This window comes from Sander lucioperca, chromosome 4 (genome assembly GCF_008315115.2).
Source record: "Sander lucioperca isolate FBNREF2018 chromosome 4, SLUC_FBN_1.2, whole genome shotgun sequence".
Taxonomy (NCBI): domain Eukaryota; kingdom Metazoa; phylum Chordata; class Actinopteri; order Perciformes; family Percidae; genus Sander; species Sander lucioperca.
The window spans coordinates 40,433,409-40,453,408 of NC_050176.1; the positions used below are offsets into that span (position 1 = coordinate 40,433,409).

The following is a 20,000-nucleotide window of genomic DNA, read 5'->3' on the forward strand; positions in this document are numbered from 1 at the left end:
ATAATCAGGACTTTTAGCGTGTATAGAGCCAGCATATCTCCACCAGACTCCATGTAAATAATCAGGACTTTTAGCGTGTATAGAGCCAGCATATTTCCACATGTAAATGGGTGAATTAAGGGTTCATTTCAACCAAACCAGAGTGGTGATTGTTGGAACAGTGGAAAGATGAACCAAGACGGCTTTTGAAACAACAGAACTTTTAGTGACTCTAACTGCTGCTGAACATTAGTCCTGTAGGGTTACATTACAGCTTGGTTCTGGTTTAATACTGGACCAGTTTCAGAGATTGTTGTTTCATCAGACACTCAGACACAGAAACATGGAGACGTAGACCCCGTAGATCCCCTGTAAGTCTGTGTGAATATGAAGAGAATCTGAACGCCGTGTAACTATTTCTTCTGCTGTGTTTTCCAGACCGAGACCTGCAGACGGATGGTTTTAGCATGGAGTCCTGCAGAGGCATGGTCGGACTCATGGACGTATCCTCAATCTGCCGTCTGATGCTTCAAAAAATCTGTCAGATCCATTCCTTAATAGGGGTACAAAAGCGTAGAAAAGGTTGCGTCAAATAAAATCGGACGAAGCCAAAAAAATGTTGCAAAAAACACATTTTACAAACTAAACATGTCGACCACACGTAGTGAGGTGTGAAGAGTCGGGGTCGACTTCAGCAGAATTTAACAGGTTTCTGACTTCTCCGTCTCCGTCCTTCTGTTATTTTCTCAGTCACAGATTTCACATCACAGATGGGATTTAAAACTTCAAACAAAACATATGTAAAGGTGAAAGTACTTTAAAAACTACTCAATTACAACGGGACTGAATGTAATTGTTACTTTCCATCTCTGGTATCTAGTTATGTTTTGGTTTGGCCTCGGGTCAATGGTTTGACGGATGCCGGGAGCCCATCTCTCCCACAAAAAGTAGGCAAAAAGGCAACAAAAAGGCGAGCGGTAACATAAGGAATGACAAACATGGGGCGACCTCTAGCTCACCCAGCGTGCGCCCCATGTAGGCTGAGTCCTTTGCAGCGGCCCGGGTTTGAGTCCGACCTGCAGCCCTTTGCTGTGTGTCATCCGCTCTCTTTCACTCCCCCTCTCCTGTCTATCCACTGTCACTATGTAATAAAGGGAAAAGACGCAAAAAATAATCTTAAAAAAAAGGCATAACAAACATGAAAAAAGGGTAAACATTGACATCAAAAGATGTTTAGAGTCTGGATCTTATTTGTCGAACCTTTTTAAAGTTTGAAGATATAAGTGAATGTGATTGTTGAAGATATATAATGTGATTGTTGAAGATATATAATGTGATTGTTGAAGATATATAATGTGATTGTTGTTACCTTGACTCTGGCTCAGAAAGACGGCAGCGCTCGGCTCGGTCTGCTGGAGTTTCAGATTCTCTGGAACAAGATCCTGAAGTGGCTGGTGGGTCCAGAGAGACATGATCACTATACTGTAGTGGCTGGTGGGTCCAGAGAGACTAAGTGTTTGAAGTGTGCAAGTAGGAGGTTTGAGACAGCCACACTCACTTTACTGGAGGTAGAAGTAGAAGGATTCCTTCTGCTGGTCAGTGATCGGAGAAAGTGGCAAAAACGTTGGCTTTGGGAAACACTGATCGATGTTTTTCACTATTTTCTGACATTTTAGAGACCAAACAGCTAATCCATCCATCCAGAAGATAATCCACACATTCATCCACCGTGATAATAATCTGTGTGTTTGAGTATTTAAAGTCAGAAACGTTGTGATCTGTGCAGGGCATCTTCCGAGAGTTTGATCTGGATAAATCTGGATGTATGAGTTCCTACGAGATGCGTCTGGCGCTGGAGAACGGCGGTGAGTCCTGCTGATGTTTATTAATGATTAGTGATCAGATTTATTGATTTTCTATTTATTTATCATTATGTGTGTGTGTGTGTGTGTGTGTGTGTGTGTGTGTGTGTGTGTGTGTGTGTGTGTGTGTGTGTGTGTGTGTGTGTGTGTGTGTGTGTGTGTGTGTGTGTGTGTCTCTGCAGGGTTCAGACTGAACAACAAGCTGTATCAGACTCTGGTTGCTCGCTACGCCGACAACGACATCATCGACTTCGACAACTTCACCTGCTGCCTCGTAAAACTGGAGGCCATGTTCAGTAGGTTCATGCTGCGTTCAGGGCCCCGTGTTCAGTAGGTCCACGCTGCATTCAGGGCCCTGCGTTCAGTAGGTCCACGCTGCATTCAAGGCCCCGCGTTCAGTAGGTTCACGCTGCGTTCAGGGCCCCGCGTTCAGTAGGTCCACGCTGCATTCAGGGCCCTGCGTTCAGTAGGTCCACGCTGCATTCAAGGCCCCGCGTTCAGTAGGTTCACGCTGCGTTCAGGGCCCCGCGTTCAGTAGGTCCACGCTGCATTCAGGGTCCCTTGTTCAGTAGGTCCACGCTGCGTTCAGGGCCCCGTGTTCAGTAGGTCCACGCTGCGTTCAGGGCCCCGCGTTCAGTAGGTCCACGCTGCGTTCAGGGCCCCGCGTTCAGTAGGTCCACGCTGCATTCAAGGCCCCGCGTTCAGTAGGTTCACGCTGCGTTCAGGGCCCCGCGTTCAGTAGGTCCACGCTGCATTCAGGGTCCCTTGTTCAGTAGGTCCACGCTGCATTCAAGGCCCCGCGTTCAGTAGGTCCACGCTGCGTTCAGGGCCCCGCGTTCAGTAGGTCCACGCTGCGTTAAAAAATAAAAAATATATGCAAAACAATCAGACGCATTACATCCAACAGATGACCCAAAATGAACGTAAACATAAACAAAGTGACTCCAAGGTTTCCTGTCTTCTTCTGTGGTGTTTTTAGAGGCGTTCCAGGAGCTGGACAGAGACGGGACAGGAAGTGTCGAGCTGAACATCGTCGAGGTAACAAACATCCCATATATACGTTCATGTTTTAATCTTCCAGCCAATCACACGATAGCATCACTCAGGAATGTTTACAGCTGAAGTTAAACTACACAGGAAACAGGAAGTAAAAGACCGTTCTCTCTCCCCAGTGGCTCTATGTGACCATGTGTGGCTGAAGAAGATCCAGAGTCTCCACACAAACCAAGTGCCTCCAACAGGAAGAGAACTACAGAACACAGGAAGAGAACTACAAACACACTGTTACTGCATCATCATATTCTTATTAATATAATTATGACCTGGTACCTCTTAACTATCAACCAGAACGCTCCCATAATAACATTAATATACCGACCGTGTGACACGCTCCAGGACTATATATCTCCCTACCTTCTTCCTTCCTCCCTTCTTTCCTTCCTTCCTTCCTTCCTTCTTTCCTTCCTTCCTTCCTTCGTTCCTTCGTTCCTTCGTTCCTTCCTTCTTTCTTTCTTTCTTTCCTTCCTTCGTTCCTTCCTTCCTTCTTTCTTTCTTTCTTTCTTTCTTTCTTTCTTTCTTTCTTTCTTTCTTTCTTTCTTTCTTTCTTTCTTTCTTTCTTTCTTTCTTCCCTACCTTCTTCCTCCCCTCCTTCCTTTCCTCTTTCCTCTGTGACAGTTTGCTGACTGCCTTTGGCCGGCTGCAGCTCTAACTATCACCTCTGTATTTCTGTATGTATTTATTCATGTATTTCTGTATGTATTTATTCATGTATTTCTGTATGTATTTATTCATGTATTTCTGTACGTATTAAAAGAAAGAGCGATGTGTAGCCGATGTTTCCTCTGATTAAAGATCAGATCAGCTGACTCTGGCTCTATGTCTCTGTTTCTCTGTCAGACTCATCCTGCTTCAGTATGTTATTAGTTATGATGTTTAGGATTAGCATTAAACGCTGAGAATGAATATAAGTCAAAGACTTTCCTCGTGTCTGACTGGAGTCAGACTTCTTTAACTTTTGTGGGTGTTATCTGCTCGAGCTTTTCATCCGTGTTAGACACAGATATGGAGATAATAACGGTCCAAATGATCTTAAAAAGAGACCCTGAACCCACAGAGACATACATGTATGGAGAAATGGCTTTCTTAACCCTTGTGTTGCCTTCCTACCGTGCAACACACACACACACATGGTTGGAAGCAGTGGTGTGGTCTAATGTCACGCATGAGGCCACGCACTGTTTTAACCACACCCTCGACCTTGTGCTGGCATATGGCATCAAAATTGAAGACGTAATAGTATTCCCGCAAAATCCCTTATTATCAGACCACTTCTTAATAACTTTCGAATTCTTACTACCCGATTATACGAAATTAGATAAAAGCTTCTACGCTAGAAGCCTATCTGACAGTGCTATAGCTAAATTTAAGGAAGATATTCCAACAGCACTAAACTCATTAACGTGCCGTAATATAACAGAGGATCTTTATGTAAACTTTAGTCCCTCTCAAATTGATCATTTCGTAGACGATGCTACGGCCTGCCTACGGACGACTTTAGACTCTGTTGCTCCCCTTAAAAAGAAGACGATGAAGCAAAGGAAACTAGCACCTTGGTATAACTCCAAAACTCGTAAATTAAAGCAAATCTCGCGCAAACTTGAAAGTAAATGGCGTTCCACCAAACTGGAAGAATCTCGTTTAGACTGGCAAGACAGTCTGAAAACCTATAGGAAGACCCTAAGAAAGGCCAGATCAGACTATTATTCATCACTAATAGAAGAAAATAAGAACAACCCAAGGTTTCTTCTCAGCACTGTAGCCAGGCTGACAGATAGCCACAGCTCTATTGAGCCATCTATTCCTATAGCTCTGAGTAGTGATGACTTCATGAGTTTCTTTAACGATAAAATTATAACAATTAGAGATACTATTCATCACCTCTTGCCCCCAACCTCTAATGGGTCACCTTTAACTGACAGACTGCTAGAAAGAACGACTAGACCTGACATATACTTAGATTGCTTTTATCCTATAAACCCTCAACAATTAATGCTAAAGGTCTCTTCAGCTAAGCCATCTACCTGTCTCTTGGACCCTATCCCAACGAGGCTACTTAAAGAAGCGTTACCCGTGGTTAACACTTCATTGCTAGATATGATAAATATGTCTTTATTGACAGGTTATGTACCGCAGTCATTTAAAGTAGCTGTGATAAAACCTCTACTGAAAAAACCCACCCTCGATCCTGAGGTCTTAGCCAACTATAGACCTATATCTAACCTTCCCTTTCTCTCCAAGATCCTTGAGAAAGTAGTCGCTAATCAGTTATGTGATTTTCTACATAGCAATAGCTTATTTGAGGACTTTCAGTCAGGATTTAGAAAGCATCATAGCACAGAGACGGCACTGGTGAAATCACTAACGATCTTCTAACTGCATCAGACAAAGGACTTGTCTCCGTACTTGTCTTATTAGATCTTAGTGCTGCATTCGATACTATTGACCATACCATCCTCTTACAGAGACTGGAACATTTAGTTGGCATTAAAGGAATCGCACTAAACTGGTTTAAGTCCTACTTCTCTGATCGATCGCAATTTCTTAATGTTAACAATAAACCCTCCAATTACGCTAAAATTAACCATGGCGTTCCTCAAGGCTCAGTGCTTGGACCAATTCTATTCTCCTTATATATGCTTCCTCTAGGCAATATTATTAGGAAACACTCAATTAACTTTCACTGTTATGCGGATGACACCCAATTATATCTGCCAATCAAGCCAGACGAAACCAGCCAGCTAGCTAAACTTCAAGCTTGCATTAAAGATATAAAATCATGGATGGCCTACAATTTCCTGATGTTAAACTCAAACAAAACCGAAGTTATTGTCCTGGGCTCCAAACCCCTACGAACCTCATTAGCCGAAGATATAATTACTCTGGATGGCATTGCCCTGGCCTCCAGCACTACTGTCAGAAATCTAGGAGTTATTTTTGATCAGGATCTATCCTTTAACGCCCATCTAAAACACACCTCTAGAACAGCCTTTTTTCACCTTCGTAACATTGCTAAAATTAGGAACATCCTATCTCAAAACGATGCAGAAAAACTAGTCCATGCATTAGTTACTTCCAGGCTGGACTACTGTAATTCTTTATTATCAGGATGCTCAAATAAGTCCGTTAGGACTCTCCAGCTGATCCAGAATGCTGCAGCGCGTGTTCTGACAAGAACTAAGAAAAGAGATCATATTTCTCCTGTATTAGCTTCTCTCCATTGGCTTCATGTAAAATCCAGGATTGAATTTAAAATCCTTCTTCTGACCTATAAAGCTCTAAATGGTCAAGCTCCTTCATATCTTGAGGACCTCTTAGTACCTTATTGTCCCACTAGAGCACTGCGCTCCCAGAATGCAGAGTTACTTGTGGTTCCTAGAGTCTCTAAAAGTAGAATGGGAGGCAGAGCCTTCAGCTATCAGGCTCCTCTCCTGTGGAACCAGCTCCCAATCTGGGTTCGGGGGGCAGACACCGTCGCTACATTTAAGACTAAACTGAAAACTCTCCTCTTTGATAAAGCTTATAGTTAGGGAGTGAGGAGTTGCAGTGAACGCCTAGACCGGCGGGGCAGGGTGTATAGCTGCAGACACAGCACCCCTGCTTTTCTCTGCTTCTCTTTACAGTCATCAGATTTACCTATCGTATAATCATAATATAGTGCCTCTCCTAGTTATGCTGTTATAATTCTAGACTGCCGAGGAAGTTCCTTCTTATGACACGCTCTTTTCTTTTGTTTCCTTTTATGCACATCCTGTCTCAGAAGTGCTTGTTACTCACCTAGCTCTGGGGAGTTACTCCCGGAGTCCTTATGTTTCTTCTTCGCCCAGAACATCGCCTCGGATTAGGGCGACACCAAGACCTGGGTCTTGGGTGCAGCTGTGGCTATGGACCTGCTACACCCTGCTACGCTCTGCGATTCCCTGCAATGCCCGACTACGTCCTGCTGCGTCCACCGCGTCCACCCATGCTCTGCTGTGCCACGCTACATCCCGTACCGTCATAACCCCAACCGTCAGACACCGCCCACCAAGAGTCTGGGTCTGCCGAGGTTTCTTCCTAAAAGGGAGTTTTTCCTCGCCACTGTCGCAATAGCCACTGCTAATGCTTGCTCTTGGGGGAACTATTGGAATTGTTGGGGCTTTATAGAGTGTGGTCTAGACCTACTCTATCTGTAAAGTGTCTCGAGATAACTCTTGTTATGATTTGATACTATAAATAAAATTGATGGGGGGGGGCCATATCATAGTGGGGGGTCTGGGTGTCCTCCACCAGGGAAATGTGGAGCGTTAAAGACTTCATTTCCTGCATTCTGACACACTTTAATGCAGCAATTTACAGTGGAAATACCTAGCATAGCCTTGGCCTATGTGAAGAAAAAACACATGACAATTCAAAATATATCAAAATTATAACACAGAGTATGTTGTTGCATGTCACTGAGCATTTTGAAGTGGGTATATGGAAATCCTGGAGCTTTCTTAGTGGGTATACTGCGTATAGCTGTGTATCACACAGACTACACCGCTGGTTGAAAGAAACCCAAAATTTATGATATAGAAACTTTTTGAAAATGGGTCAAATTTGACCGAGGAAGGGCCCCTAACCCCCCCGCCAAATACACACCTCGAGTCTTCCACCAACGGAGGGGAACATGGTTTATTTCTGATGACATTTGTCTCAATAACACAAAGTGGATCCCTAAAAAAAAAAAACACCGGAACATTAATATTAAGGCGGGGTATTTAAAGGGCCAGTCCCCTGAGTTTATACCATAGACTGTATATTATTAGTCTATGGTTTATACAAGAGGTTTCCACATTAAAACACAAAATAGTACAAATTATTTTTTGAGTATTTGTATTTTTATCAACTAATATCTGATCCTTAGAGCGTTTATATAAATATTAAAGTTGGCTTTGTTTGTGATTTAAAAGCTTTATCACCATGTGCAGTAACAAACAGACTAATTCATGTGTTAATACAAAGAATATTTATTATAATCACTTCACGGAAACTTCACCCTTCTGAACTAAAGAGTTTAAACAGACTGAAATGTATTTCAACGAGTCCACAGTCCGAGTCCCGCCAGACTCCCTTTAGGAAACCTGTCATTTAAGCTTCAGCAGGCTGTGACAGTCCTCCCCGCTCAGTCCTGGTTCTGGTTCTCCCGGGCTTCCCTTCCCTCCAGCGGGCCCAGCAGTACGGCCTGGGCCTCCAGCAGCGTGGTGTCGGTGTTGGCTCCCAAAAAGCGGGCAGTGAGCTCCAGATCCTGCAGCCGCAGACGGACTCTGCTCCCCCGCTGTAGCTTCTCTCCGTCCGCCGGCCGCCGGCAAACGCAGTGGAACTTCCCGCCGAAATCGACGTACAGGTCGTCCTGGACTACGTGGAAGATCCTCCCGATAACCACTCTGTCTTTGGCCGGTCCCATCTGGATCAGCGGGGACCGGCGCAGCAGCGAGGCGAAGCTGTGTTCCTGCCCAGGGGAAGAGACGCTGCCGTCGGCCACGGAGTTCTCCACCTCCCGCCGTCGCCGGAGCTCCGACTGAAGGTCGAAGGCGGCAGCGAAGCCGCCGGTTCTGGGTCTCTGGTCGCTGCCGGAGTCCGAGCTGAAGGAGGAGGAGGTTCTGGAGAACCTGTCGGCGGGGAGACGGACTCCACACGTCCTGACGCTGGAAACAACCTTCCACAGGGCCGCCATGTTGTCACAACACCGAGGAGAGCAGCACGTCCGGTAGAGAAGACCGGAGCCTCTAAGAAGACACGCTGACAGCGCCACCCGGCGGCTTCAGGCCGCTGCGGGTACTGCAGCTCGGTAAGCTGGGTCCAGGTAGACGTAAATATTAATATTAACAGTTTATGGTCCAAATCAGTCAGGGAAACAAAAGTTATAAGATTAAAAAAATGTTGAAGAAAGGGTCAGACACGTTAACAATCTCATTAAAGTGACAAAAACGTTGAAAAAAGCGACAAAACAGTTAAAAAATGCAACAAAATTGGTCGGAAAACGACAAAAAGACGACCAAAGCCTACAAAATAAGTGACAAAAATGTCAACAAAGCGACAAAACGTTTTAAAAAAGTGACACAAAGCCGAAAAAAATGACAAAATCACTGGAAAAGGTGACAAAGGCGTCGATAAAAAGCGATTTGTTATTTAGCATAATGTATGTTTGTGTTTAGTTTAATTTTAATGTGCTGAAATGTGTCTGAAATAAAGACGAGCCGAGCGCATAAGAGGAATCCGCGCATGCGCCCTGAGCGCATAAGAGGAATCCGCGCATGCGCCCTGACCTGAGCAGTATCAGTTGGAGAAGAAGCCAACATGGAGGTGTTTGTGACTTCTCCGAGCTTTAGCTTCTGTAACTGGATGTTTCCGGACGGATCTCTGGTCCGAGATGTTCTGACCCGGTTCCTCCAGCAGCGGGTGAGTTTATATCAGACTGAGGCGGGAAAACAGGGCCACTCCGAACCAACAGAACCCGTTATTTAATGCGCAGTGTTAGCGTTAGCTGCTGTGCTAACGGTAGCTAACAAACAGATGCTAGCATCGTTAGCTAACAACAACTGACCGGAAACCGTTTTTCTGACGTCTAACGCATTACAGTTGTACGTTAAAACGTTTCTATGTAACGAACGTTAGCGGAGGAACACGGGTTTTTACCGGGTTGTTCGGGAGACTGTGAACACTGAAGGAATCCTAACCTGCCGTGAAGACTACAACTCCCATGATTCCACGCTCCACCTAACCGTCTCTTGCTGTGTTTTGATTGAGACAAAATGACATATTGTGCGTTTAAACGTTATGATTTGACTCAAAGAAGATAAAGATAGAAGAAAGTCCAAACGTTTCAGTTCTTTAAAGGTGTGTGTCTCTGTCTGTGTGTGTGTGTGTGTCTCTGTGTGTGTGTGTGTGTGTGTGTCTCTGTCTGTGTGTGTGTGTCTCTGTCTGTCTGTGTGTGTGTGTGTCTCTGTCTGTGTGTGTGTGTGTGTCTCTGTCTGTGTGTGTGTGTGTCTCTGTCTGTGTGTGTGTGTCTCTGTCTGTGTGTGTGTCTCTGTCTGTGTGTGTGTCTCTGTCTGTCTGTCTGTGTGTGTGTGTGTGTGTGTGTGTGTGTGTCTCTGTCTGTGTGTGTGTGTGTGTGTGTGTGTCTCTGTCTGTGTGTGTGTGTGTGTGTGTGTGTCTCTGTCTGTGTGTGTGTGTGTGTGTGTGTGTGTCTCTGTCTGTGTGTGTGTGTGTCTCTGTCTGTGTGTGTGTGTCTCTCTGTGTGTGTGTGTGTCTCTGTCTGTGTGTGTGTGTGTGTGTGTGTGTGTCTCTGTCTGTGTGTGTGTGTGTGTGTGTCTCTGTCTGTGTGTGTGTGTCTCTGTCTGTCTGTGTGTGTGTGTCTCTGTCTGTGTGTGTGTGTGTGTGTGTGTGTGTGTGTGTGTGTCTCTGTCTGTGTGTGTGTGTCTCTGTCTGTGTGTGTGTCTCTGTCTGTGTGTGTGTGTGTGTGTCTCTGTCTGTGTGTGTGTGTGTGTGTCTCTGTCTGTGTGTGTGTCTCTGTCTGTGTGTGTGTCTCTGTGTGTGTGTGTGTGTGTGTGTGTGTGTGTCTCTGTCTGTGTGTGTGTGTGTGTGTGTCTCTGTCTGTGTGTGTGTGTGTGTGTGTGTGTCTCTGTCTGTGTGTGTGTGTCTCTGTCTGTGTGTGTGTGTCTCTGTCTGTGTGTGTGTCTCTGTCTGTGTGTGTGTGTGTGTGTCTCTGTCTGTGTGTGTGTGTGTGTCTCTGTCTGTGTGTGTGTCTCTGTCTGTGTGTGTGTCTCTGTCTGTGTGTGTGTGTGTCTCTGTCTGTGTGTGTGTGTCTCTGTCTGTGTGTGTGTGTCTCTGTCTGTGTGTGTGTGTGTGTGTCTCTGTCTGTGTGTGTGTCTCTGTCTGTGTGTGTGTCTCTGTGTGTGTGTCTCTGTCTGTGTGTGTGTGTGTGTGTGTGTGTGTCTCTGTCTGTGTGTGTGTGTGTGTCTCTGTCTGTGTGTGTGTCTCTGTCTGTGTGTGTGTGTGTGTGTGTGTGTCTCTGTCTGTGTGTGTGTGTGTGTCTCTGTCTGTGTGTGTCTCTGTCTGTGTGTGTCTGTGTGTGTGTGTCTGTCTGTGTGTGTGTGTGTGTGTGTGTGTCTGTCTGTCTGTCTGTGTGTGTGTGTCTCTGTCTGTGTGTGTGTCTGTGTGTGTGTGTGTCTCTGTGTGTGTGTGTGTGTGTGTCTGTCTGTGTGTGTGTGTGTGTGTGTCTGTGTGTGTGTGTGTGTCTCTGTGTGTGTGTCTCTGTCTGTGTGTCTCTGTCTGTGTGTGTGTGTGTGTGTCTGTCTGTCTGTCTGTGTGTGTCCGTCTGTGTGTGTGTGTGTGTGTGTGTCTGTCTCTGTCTGTGTGTGTGTGTGTGTCTCTGTCTGTGTGTGTCTCTGTCTGTGTGTGTGTGTGTGTGTGTCTGTCTGTCTGTCTGTGTGTGTGTCCGTCTGTGTGTGTGTGTGTGTGTGTGTGTGTCTCTGTGTGTGTGTGTGTGTGTGTCTCTCTGTGTGTGTGTGTCTCTGTGTGTGTGTGTGTGTGTGTGTGTGTGTGTGTGTGTGTCTCTGTGTGTGTGTGTGTGTGTGTGTGTGTGTGTGTGTGTGTGTCTCTGTGTGTGTGTGTGTGTGTGTGTGTGTGTGTGTGTGTGTCTCTGTGTGTGTGTCTCTGTGTGTGTGTGTGTGTGTGTGTGTGTGTGTGTGTGTGTCTCTCAGCAGGGAGTTAGTTCTTCGGAGGATTTCTACGTCATCAGAAATGGTGGCCTGTCTGATCCTGAGGATGCTCTGCAGCGTGGAGCCGTCTATCGCCTGGAGCCCCGTCTCTGCGGAGGGAAAGGAGGTAGCCATTATATTATTACTAGTTTACCACCACAGGGAGTGTTAGGACAATGGTAGTTTACAAGAATGTTCCTCAAGAGCCTCTAGCCCCTATCTTCCTGAGAGAGGTTTCTCCAACAACAGCTCTCTACAGAGAGTCAGCAGTTCATTCAGGATACACTATAAGATACTCTGGAAACCTCTGATGGACAAACTCTTCATAGAGAGAAGATTTGGTGAATTTTACATGGGCCCACAGATGCATGTTCCTTACAGATGGGGCTCCATCTGAAAGGGAACTAAACAGGCTTCCCAACGGTAGAAGATGTATTGCCAAAAAGCATCGTTACCATAGAGAAATAATCTACCAAACACACATGTCCTTACTTTTTAGTGGTACAAAGAGATCATGAGGAGTCATTAAGTGTGTGTGTGTGTGTGTGTGTGTGTGTGTGTGTTTCAGGGTTCGGCTCGATGCTGCGAGCTCTGGGCGCTCAGATCGAGAAGACGACGAACCGCGAGGCGTGCAGAGACCTGAGCGGACGCCGCCTCCGAGACGTCAACCACGAGAAAGAGTGAGAGACCTAACTCTTGTTCTGTTTCTCCTGCGGCGGCCGCGGCGTGTTCCCGCTGACCTAACGTTTGTTCTTCTTCTCCTGCGGCGGCCGTGGCGTGTGCAGGATGGCGGAGTGGCTGAAGAAGCAGACGGAGCGCGAGGCGGAGAAGGAGCAGCGGCGCCTGGAGCGCCTGCAGAGGAAGCTGGCCGAGCCCCGGCACCAGTTCACCGACACAGAGTACCAGCGGCAGTGCCACGACCTGTCAGAGCGCCTCGAGGACTCAGTCATCAAAGGTCAGACTGCTCTCAGGACACTTCCACACTACTGAAGAACTGGACCTGGACAGACAGACAGGCAGGCAGACAGACAGGCAGAATGGGAAATTCTAGTGTTGCAGCAGCAAAATATCAGACACAGGGTGAGAGGGGGAGTGGCCAGCTCTCTGTCTCTGGTCCTCAGGGTGAGAGGGGGAGGGACCAGCTCTCTGTCTCTGGTCCTCAGGGTGAGAGAGGGAGGGACCAGCTCTCTGTCTCTGGTCCTCAGGGTGAGAGGGGGAGGGACCAGCTCTCTGTCTCTGGTCCTCAGGGTGAGAGGGGGAGGGACCAGCTCTCTGTCTCTGGTCCTCAGGGTGAGAGAGGGAGGGACCAGCTCTCTGTCTCTGGTCCTCAGGGTGAGAGGGGGAGGGACCAGCTCTCTGTCTCTGGTCCTCAGGGTGAGAGGGGGAGGGACCAGCTCTCTGTCTCTGGTCCTCAGGGTGAGAGGGGGAGGGACCAGCTCTCTGTCTCTGGTCCTCAGGGTGAGAGGGGGATGGACCAGCTCTCCGTCTCTGGTCCTCAGGGTGAGAGGGGGAGGGACCAGCGGCTAGAGTGGCAAAAGCTAATGCTTCTTTTAGCGATATATATTTAACAATATCTTTTGCATTTCTAATACAAACAACATCAAACTTGGCACTGCACTTACTCGTGCCCGTAGCAAGACACATGTCAAGTTTGAAATCCATCGGACTAACGGTTCGAGAGAGATTCGCATAAAACCCAGACAGACAGACAGACGTTCCTGCAATTTATAGAGAGATAATGTCCTCTCTCCGAAGCTTCGAATATTCAATGCTCATTACTACCGAAGCTTCGAAGGTTTTCGGACCAGCCCTAAACACCAGAGCAGGGGGAATGAGAGGGGGAAACACCAGAGCAGGGGGAATGAGAGGGGGAAACACCAGAGCAGGGGGAATGAGAGGGGGAAACGCCAGAGCAGGGGGAATGAGAGGGGGAAACGCCAGAGCAGGGGGGAATGAGAGGGGGAAACGCCAGAGCAGGGGGAATGACCAGAGCAGGGGGAATGACCAGAGCAGGGGGAATGAGAGGGAGAAACGTAGCAGAAGATATTCATTTTTTAAACCAAAACGTAGCCGTGGAGATGTATCTTAAGGCTTATCCTAATATTCTATTTCCTGTTGACTATTTGAAGTTCCTGCTGTTGTGTAATATTCAGTCAGGCTGCATTTGGAAACACGGCTGCCCCCCGTTTGGTTCGTAGTCTGGATATGGTACAGATTTACAGAATCAGTTAGATCCACAAGGTCCTGATTGGACTACATTTCTGATTTGGCAGATTTCAGTTCCACACTGCTGAGCTCTGTACCGGTATATCTTGGATGTAATATGTCATTTTTAATAATGTGTGAGCATGAGTCAGCTGTAGCGGTGTGTCTGTGTGTCTCAGGTCTGCAGGCGTCCTCCAGCGGTCAGGTGAAGGTGGACGACGTCTCGCCGCCAAAGAGGCCTAGCCGCGATCACAGCGAGCAGCCGCAACCGAAGAAGAAGAAGAAGAAGGCAGCCGCCGCAGCGTGTTACTGGTCAGTGTCTGTTACGTGTTTTCCCATCACTTGGTTTCCATTCTGATAAATAGTCCCTGGTACCTGCCAACAGGTACTCTATGTAGTCTCACCTCCGTGGAGGCTCCCAGAGAGCTGAGGAGATACAACGGGTGACCTGAACACCTGCAGACTCCTGATTGGTCGGCGAGAATCCTCACTAATCACTGCGTCATCATTGCTGTAGCGACAGACGGGGGGGGGGGGTTAAATAGTTTAGCCAGCTGTGTGTGTGTGTGTGTGTGTGTGTGTGTGTGTGTGTGTGTATAACAGAGTGTACATTTTAATTTCCCCATTGGGGATCAATAAAGAGTATAAATTATTATTATAAATTAAATCACCTGATTAGTGCAACGTAACCACAACGTCTCCCAGTCATTTATCACCACAGACAGCTGCTCCCAGCCAGGCTAGAGCTAACATAGGTAGCCTGAAGAAACAAGGCGTCTGTCCCAGCTAACGTTACGGTTCAGAGCCACGACGCTGGAAACGTAACACCAAAGTCTGGGTCTGATATAACCTCAGTTACATTTCACAGGAGAAAAATAATATCCCAATGTCAGTCAGTTTTTTCCCATATCGTGCAGGCCTAGTGTGTACTATGTGTACTACTATCTCTGTATGGATGTGATATGATTTCCATCTTTGTGAAACATGAACAAACAAACAATGAACGCCACAGAACTGTCTTTCATTGTCCAGTCTGGCAGCAAGTCATAACCAGTCCAGTTTTTCTGTGATTGTTTTGGGCTAAACTCCTTGATTATGCGGAACGTTTTCTTTAAAAATGTGATGGAATATGCGGGATATTTATGTAATTTTAGGTGATGAAATAGCAGGAACTGTGGTTTCATCATGTCTTCATCGCGGGGTTTACAGCTTTTCGATGATGTTCACGTCACGTAATTACATCACTTCATAACGTTCCCATGGCAACAGGGGAAAACGGCTGCTCTTGTATGAAGTAAACGCAACATTTTTCATCTTTCTGCTAAGATATATGGGACTTTTTTGCAACGAAAATGCGGGGATTATGAAATCATGCAAGCCCCGCATATTTTGTGCGGAAATCGGCAATTTATGCAGCGAAAGTGCGGCGTATTTAAAAAGATGGTGTTTCAGGCAGAATCCCACTGGTACTGATGGTGATACTGGTACCGATGGTGATACTGGTACCGATGGTGATACTGGTACCGATGGTGATACTGGTACTGATGGTGATACTGGTACCGATGGTGATACTGGTACTGATGGTGATACTGGTACCGATGGTGATACTGGTACCGATGGTGATACTGGTACCGATGGTGATACTGGTGTCTGTGTCGGGACATACTAATAAAGTTAGAACTCTTTGGATGGAAACTACAGAAACAGAAGGAGGTTTGTTGATGTTACAGGACAGGTGTGGGCGAGATGCTGAGCTCAGAGGATGAAGACGAAGAAGATTCCCCGTCCACGTCCTCCTCCTCCTCCTCCTCCAGCTGTGGAGCCGCTGCTGCTGTTACCATGACGACACGCACAGAGGAGGCGGAGCAGAGCAGCAGGTAGAGTCCAGATCCACAGCGCTCCACACGGAGTTCTTCATTAATCAGTGTTTTATAGTTCTATAATATCTGAGTGAAGAGTGTTTTAATTCTTCCTCTTTCAGGCAGCCTGAACACAAACAGAATCAGCAGTAATCTGATTACACATGTATACCAAGAATCTCTGCCATAATGATGCAGTAATCTGATTACACATGTATACCAAGAATCTCTGCCATAATGATGCAGTAATCTGATTACACATGTATACCAAGAATCTCTGCCATAATGATGCAATCATGAAGACTTCCAGATCTTTATATTTAATGAAATGGTTGCTCTGTTTCAGCTCGTCTGCTGCCTCTGACTGCAGTCCGTCCTCAGAGACCTGCAGAGAGCACAAAGCTCCGGAAACTTCTAGACCTGCAGAAGCTTCTAGACCTGCAGAAGCTTCTAGACCTGCAGAGGAGTCTGGCTGTTTGTCTCCACAGCAGGTCAGTTTGTTTCTGTTCAGAACCACCATGGTTCTGACTTATCGACATACTATACTATGACTTTTTATGATTTTCAACATACTATACTATGACTTTTTTACAACTTTTTAACTAAAAGGTCTATCTCTGTAGGGATCCATCCCATAATGTTGTCAGACACTTAGAATAATAATCTGAGTCTGTCAGCAGATATAACCTCCCAAACCCAGTAATAAGTAAATGTGTGTTTGCGTCCAGGGTGGTCCTGCGGTCCAGGGTGGTCCTGCGGTCCAGGGTGGTCCTACGGTCCAGGGTGGCCCTGCTGTGGACGTGTCCTCGCTGTCCTCCGTGGAGCAGCTGGAGGCTCTGGGTCTCAGCGTCCTGAAGGAGGAACTCATGTCCCGAGGGTTGAAGTGCGGGGGAACGCTGACTGAGCGCGCCGCACGCCTCTTCTCTGTCAGAGGACTGACTCCAGATCAGATCGACCCGGCCCTGCTCGCCAAACCCGCCAAGACCAACAGGAAGTGAACACATGAACACTCTGAAGCCTTCGTTATTGTTTCTCATCGGACACTTTCTTTCTTTAGCTTCTTTTCCCACAGCTGAGAGGTGTGTGTGTGTGTGTGTGTGTGTGTGTGTGTGTGTGTGTCTGTGTGTGTTACCTAAGTGTGTGTGTGTGTGTGTGTGTGTGTGTGTGTGTGTGTGTGTTCAACATGTAACTACATATTATCAACAAATCAGGTTTTTAGGTGGTTTGTGAATTCATCCAATTAGAAAGCAGCATTTTCCAGATAATGTTTGATATTTCTGTCTGTACGGGGCTTCTGTTCCCAAAGTTGACCTGTCAGATATCAAGTTTGATGTTTTTATTAAAAATGTTTCTGAAACATAAGCAGCAGTTTGTGATGAATGTTTAGTTTCACTAACGATGTAAACCATGAAACTAGTTCTGCAAATGTCAGAAAACGGTGAAAAATATGGATCAGTGTTTCCTAACGACCGAGACGACTCAAAGATATCAGACTGATCTCACTAAGTGGTGTGTGTATGACACGCTAATTCATATGCCGTTTTTGTGTGTTATCAAGATTAGATATCTAATCGTTTTTTAGCGTGTTTATCAATGCCGTTTGGCCTGCATTGACCTACATCACGTGTGAATTACCGCCGTAGCGAGTAGTATGAAAGGACAGAGGTCTGCAGAGGGAAGATGGGTAAAACACAGGACCTTCACCCAGGAGAGCTGGGATCGCATCCTGCATCTGGCGTTTATGAACCTTTTTTATAATGCCTTTCCCAATGTTCTTTCCCTAAACCCAACCTTTATTTATTTTTACACGTGCGTGACGTTCTCGCGATATATAGCGTAGACATACACGTGGATAGCTCAAAATGTGTACAGAGAACACGCCACTTGGCTTTAGGAAAGTGGCGTGTATGATTACGCAAAGTTATGTCATGTTGAAGATCTTCAGTGTCCTGTCCCAGAGGAGAGAAGAAACTAGAACATATTCACATTTAAGAAGCTGACATCACTAGGGTTGGCTATGATTTGGGTTTTTAAAAAAAAAAAAAAAAAATCTTTAAAAAAAGAGCACAAAACGACAGTTGGCGACATTTAAGAACGGCTTGTTTATTGCTAATATGGTCCAAATTAAATGATTTATTAATAATGTAATAACTAATAATGACTTATTTCACCAGTCAGACTGATCTCATTAAGTGACGTATGTGTGACACGCCAAGGGTATTTTACAATAACTTTGAATGCACCACGAGGCTGGCGAGTTTCAAGTGAACGCACCGTCAGTTTTGTTAGTTACAATAACACAAGAATTCATAATTTCTGTTTTTTTAAACTCAAATTAAGGATAAACTGTCATTTAAATTAGGTAGATTGACCATGAATAAAGTTATTTTTTTAAAGTGACAAAAAACATTTAAAAGCACCAAAAGCATCCAAAAAAAAGCAACAGAAACTTTAGAAAAAGCGCCTTAAAAAATTCATTTTCAAATTTGACTTGAAAAGGACAAGTTTATGGTCGACGGGAAGACAACACAAGGGTTGACCGTGTTTAGTCCAGCTGCTAGCTAACGCTAGGCTAACGTTACCTGCTGCCGAGTGTAGCGTTAACTAGCGTGACGTGCAGCGATGCTCCTGTTTCCTCAAGGGGGTTAGCTTCGCTTCAGAGCTCGAACCTCCTATGGAGCCATGTTGATGCTACCAAGCCATCTCCTCCCGTTAGCATCCCATTGACTGCCATTCATTTTGACGTCACTTTGACAGAGAATAACTTTACATCTGAAGAGTTTAAAGACTCTATTTGTCCATTGTTTATTTCTAAAGAAACACGACAATGTATAAAAGGCTCCATTACCTTGTACCTCACGTTATGGCTCCGTAGCAGACGTTTTTATAAAAATAGGCTAACGATTGGGTCATAACCACGAGACTTACTGTCTCATAGTAGAGGAATTACCGTATAGTACAGGAGAAGCTCTCAGGCAGTTTGGACTTCCATTAGCTGTTTAAGTTTAATTACTAATGTTAACTATCATTTTAGTGATCAATAATTAGCCTGTGTCTATGTTATCTCCTTACATATACCTACGCTCTCCGTCTCTGCTAGATTGGGAATGATTGAGATTTCTCTTGGCACACCTACCAGAAGACTTCCAACTTTCAGACAGGTTGCTCACGTCACATCTACGTCTTCAAGCTCAGTTGGAGGCTGCTCAGTAACGCTCAGCCATCACCGGGAAAGAGACTTCACTGGTCTCCGTCCAGAGACACGGGACCTGCTGCTCCATTATATATATACTGTCTATGGTTTCCTTTAACGTCCATTTCGGAGCATCAGAGAGCAGCGCTGGGATTTCATTAGCACCAAAATCTCCGTTACTATTCGGTCCGGTAGATACCGGTTGTTAAAGTGCTCATATTCTGCTCATTTTCAGGTTCATAATTGTATTTAGAGGTTATATCAGAATAGGTTTACATGGTTTAATTTGAAAAAAAAACAACCATATTTTAGTTGTACTGCCCATAGCTGCAGCTCCTCTTTTCACCCTGTGTTCAGGTCTCTGTTTTAGCTACAGAGTGAGACCTCTCACTGCTGGAACATCTTTGTTGGCAGTCGCACATGCTCAGTAGCTAGGTAAGATCACATGATCAGTAGCTAGGTAAGATCACATGATCAGTAGCTAGGTAAGACCACATGATCAGTAGCTAGGTAAGACCACATGATCAGTAGCTAGGTAAGATCACATGATCAGTAGCTAGGTAAGACCACATGCTCAGTAGCTAGGTAAGATCACATGATCAGTAGCTAGGTAAGACCACATGATCAGTAGCTAGGTAAGACCACATGCTCAGTAGCTAGGTAAGACCACATGCTCAGTAGCTAGGTAAGACCACATGCTCAGTAGCTAGGTAAGACCACATGATCAGTAGCTAGGTAAGACCACATGCTCAGTAGCTAGGTAAGACCACATGATCAGTAGCTAGGTAAGATCACATGCTCAGTAGCTAGGTAAGACCACATGATCAGTAGCTAGGTAAGACCACATGCTCAGTAGCTAGGTAAGACCACATGATCAGTAGCTAGGTAAGACCACATGCTCAGTAGCTAGGTAAGACCACATGCTCAGTAGCTAGGTAAGACCACATGATCAGTAGCTAGGTAAGGACTACATGAGCTAGTTAGCCGTTTCTCCAACTTCAGCAGTACAAGGCAGGATTAGCCGGGAGACTTGGACATGGAAGTAGTTCTTTTGTAGATTAGGGTGAACTAGTGTGTGTTGTAGCAGTGTTTTGCCATTCAGAACGAGCTAGCATGCTAACGG

At 45.8% G+C, this 20,000-nt stretch overlaps 3 protein-coding genes across 6 annotated transcripts in view; 2 read left to right on the forward strand and 1 right to left on the reverse strand.

Annotated features, from left to right (window-relative positions):
* The window catches only part of LOC116049143 (calpain-1 catalytic subunit-like), a 23,675-nt gene extending 20,393 nt beyond the window's left edge, over positions 1 to 3,282 (forward strand). The window contains exons 18-23 of one of the 2 annotated variants that reach the window (XM_031298562.2): positions 418 to 482; positions 1,365 to 1,433; positions 1,766 to 1,844; positions 2,024 to 2,137; positions 2,821 to 2,879; positions 3,014 to 3,281. In XM_031298562.2, the coding sequence (XP_031154422.1) occupies positions 418 to 482; positions 1,365 to 1,433; positions 1,766 to 1,844; positions 2,024 to 2,137; positions 2,821 to 2,879; positions 3,014 to 3,040 (413 nt within the window). In that variant the 3' untranslated portion in view covers positions 3,041 to 3,281. Of the gene's footprint in view, positions 1 to 417; positions 483 to 1,364; positions 1,434 to 1,765; positions 1,845 to 2,023; positions 2,138 to 2,820; positions 2,880 to 3,013 lie in introns of both variants that reach the window. The other variant, XM_036000561.1, reaches the window with a different exon arrangement.
* Positions 3,283 to 7,870: 4,588 nt separating this feature from the next.
* mrps28 (mitochondrial ribosomal protein S28) lies at positions 7,871 to 8,638 on the reverse strand. Its single transcript, XM_036000590.1, has one exon. It carries the CDS (start codon positions 8,593 to 8,595, stop codon positions 8,044 to 8,046), a length of 552 nt encoding a protein of 183 aa, XP_035856483.1. The 5' UTR covers positions 8,596 to 8,638; the 3' UTR covers positions 7,871 to 8,043.
* Positions 8,639 to 9,172: 534 nt separating this feature from the next.
* Positions 9,173 to 17,046, forward strand: sde2 (SDE2 telomere maintenance homolog (S. pombe)). 3 transcript variants are annotated; one of them, XM_036000581.1, is made up of 8 exons: positions 9,173 to 9,320; positions 11,627 to 11,747; positions 12,189 to 12,300; positions 12,406 to 12,575; positions 14,005 to 14,137; positions 15,556 to 15,702; positions 16,031 to 16,175; positions 16,431 to 17,046. In XM_036000581.1, the coding sequence occupies exons 1-8, from the start codon at positions 9,219 to 9,221 to the stop codon at positions 16,680 to 16,682; spliced, it is 1,182 nt and encodes a 393-aa protein (XP_035856474.1). In that variant the 5' UTR covers positions 9,173 to 9,218; the 3' UTR covers positions 16,683 to 17,046. The 3 variants fall into 3 exon arrangements, with proteins under 3 accessions (XP_035856474.1, XP_035856475.1, XP_035856476.1); XM_036000582.1 differs by having other exon boundaries at positions 16,449 to 17,046; XM_036000583.1 differs by having other exon boundaries at positions 9,174 to 9,320; positions 16,467 to 17,046.
* The last annotated feature ends 2,954 nt before the right edge of the window (positions 17,047 to 20,000 follow it).

Excerpts from the sequence above, each read along its gene's own strand:
- mrps28 (XM_036000590.1), bottom strand. The coding sequence starts at position 8,595 with ATGGCGGCCCTGTGGAAGGTTGTTTCCAGCGTCAGGACGTGTGGAGTC.
- sde2 (XM_036000581.1), top strand. The coding sequence starts at position 9,219 with ATGGAGGTGTTTGTGACTTCTCCGAGCTTTAGCTTCTGTAACTGGATG. Across the intron at positions 12,576-14,004 it reads CGAGGACTCAGTCATCAAAG|GTCTGCAGGCGTCCTCCAGC; the intron begins GTCAGACTGCTC and ends TGTGTGTCTCAG. Across the intron at positions 15,703-16,030 it reads GAGGCGGAGCAGAGCAGCAG|CTCGTCTGCTGCCTCTGACT; the intron begins GTAGAGTCCAGA and ends GCTCTGTTTCAG.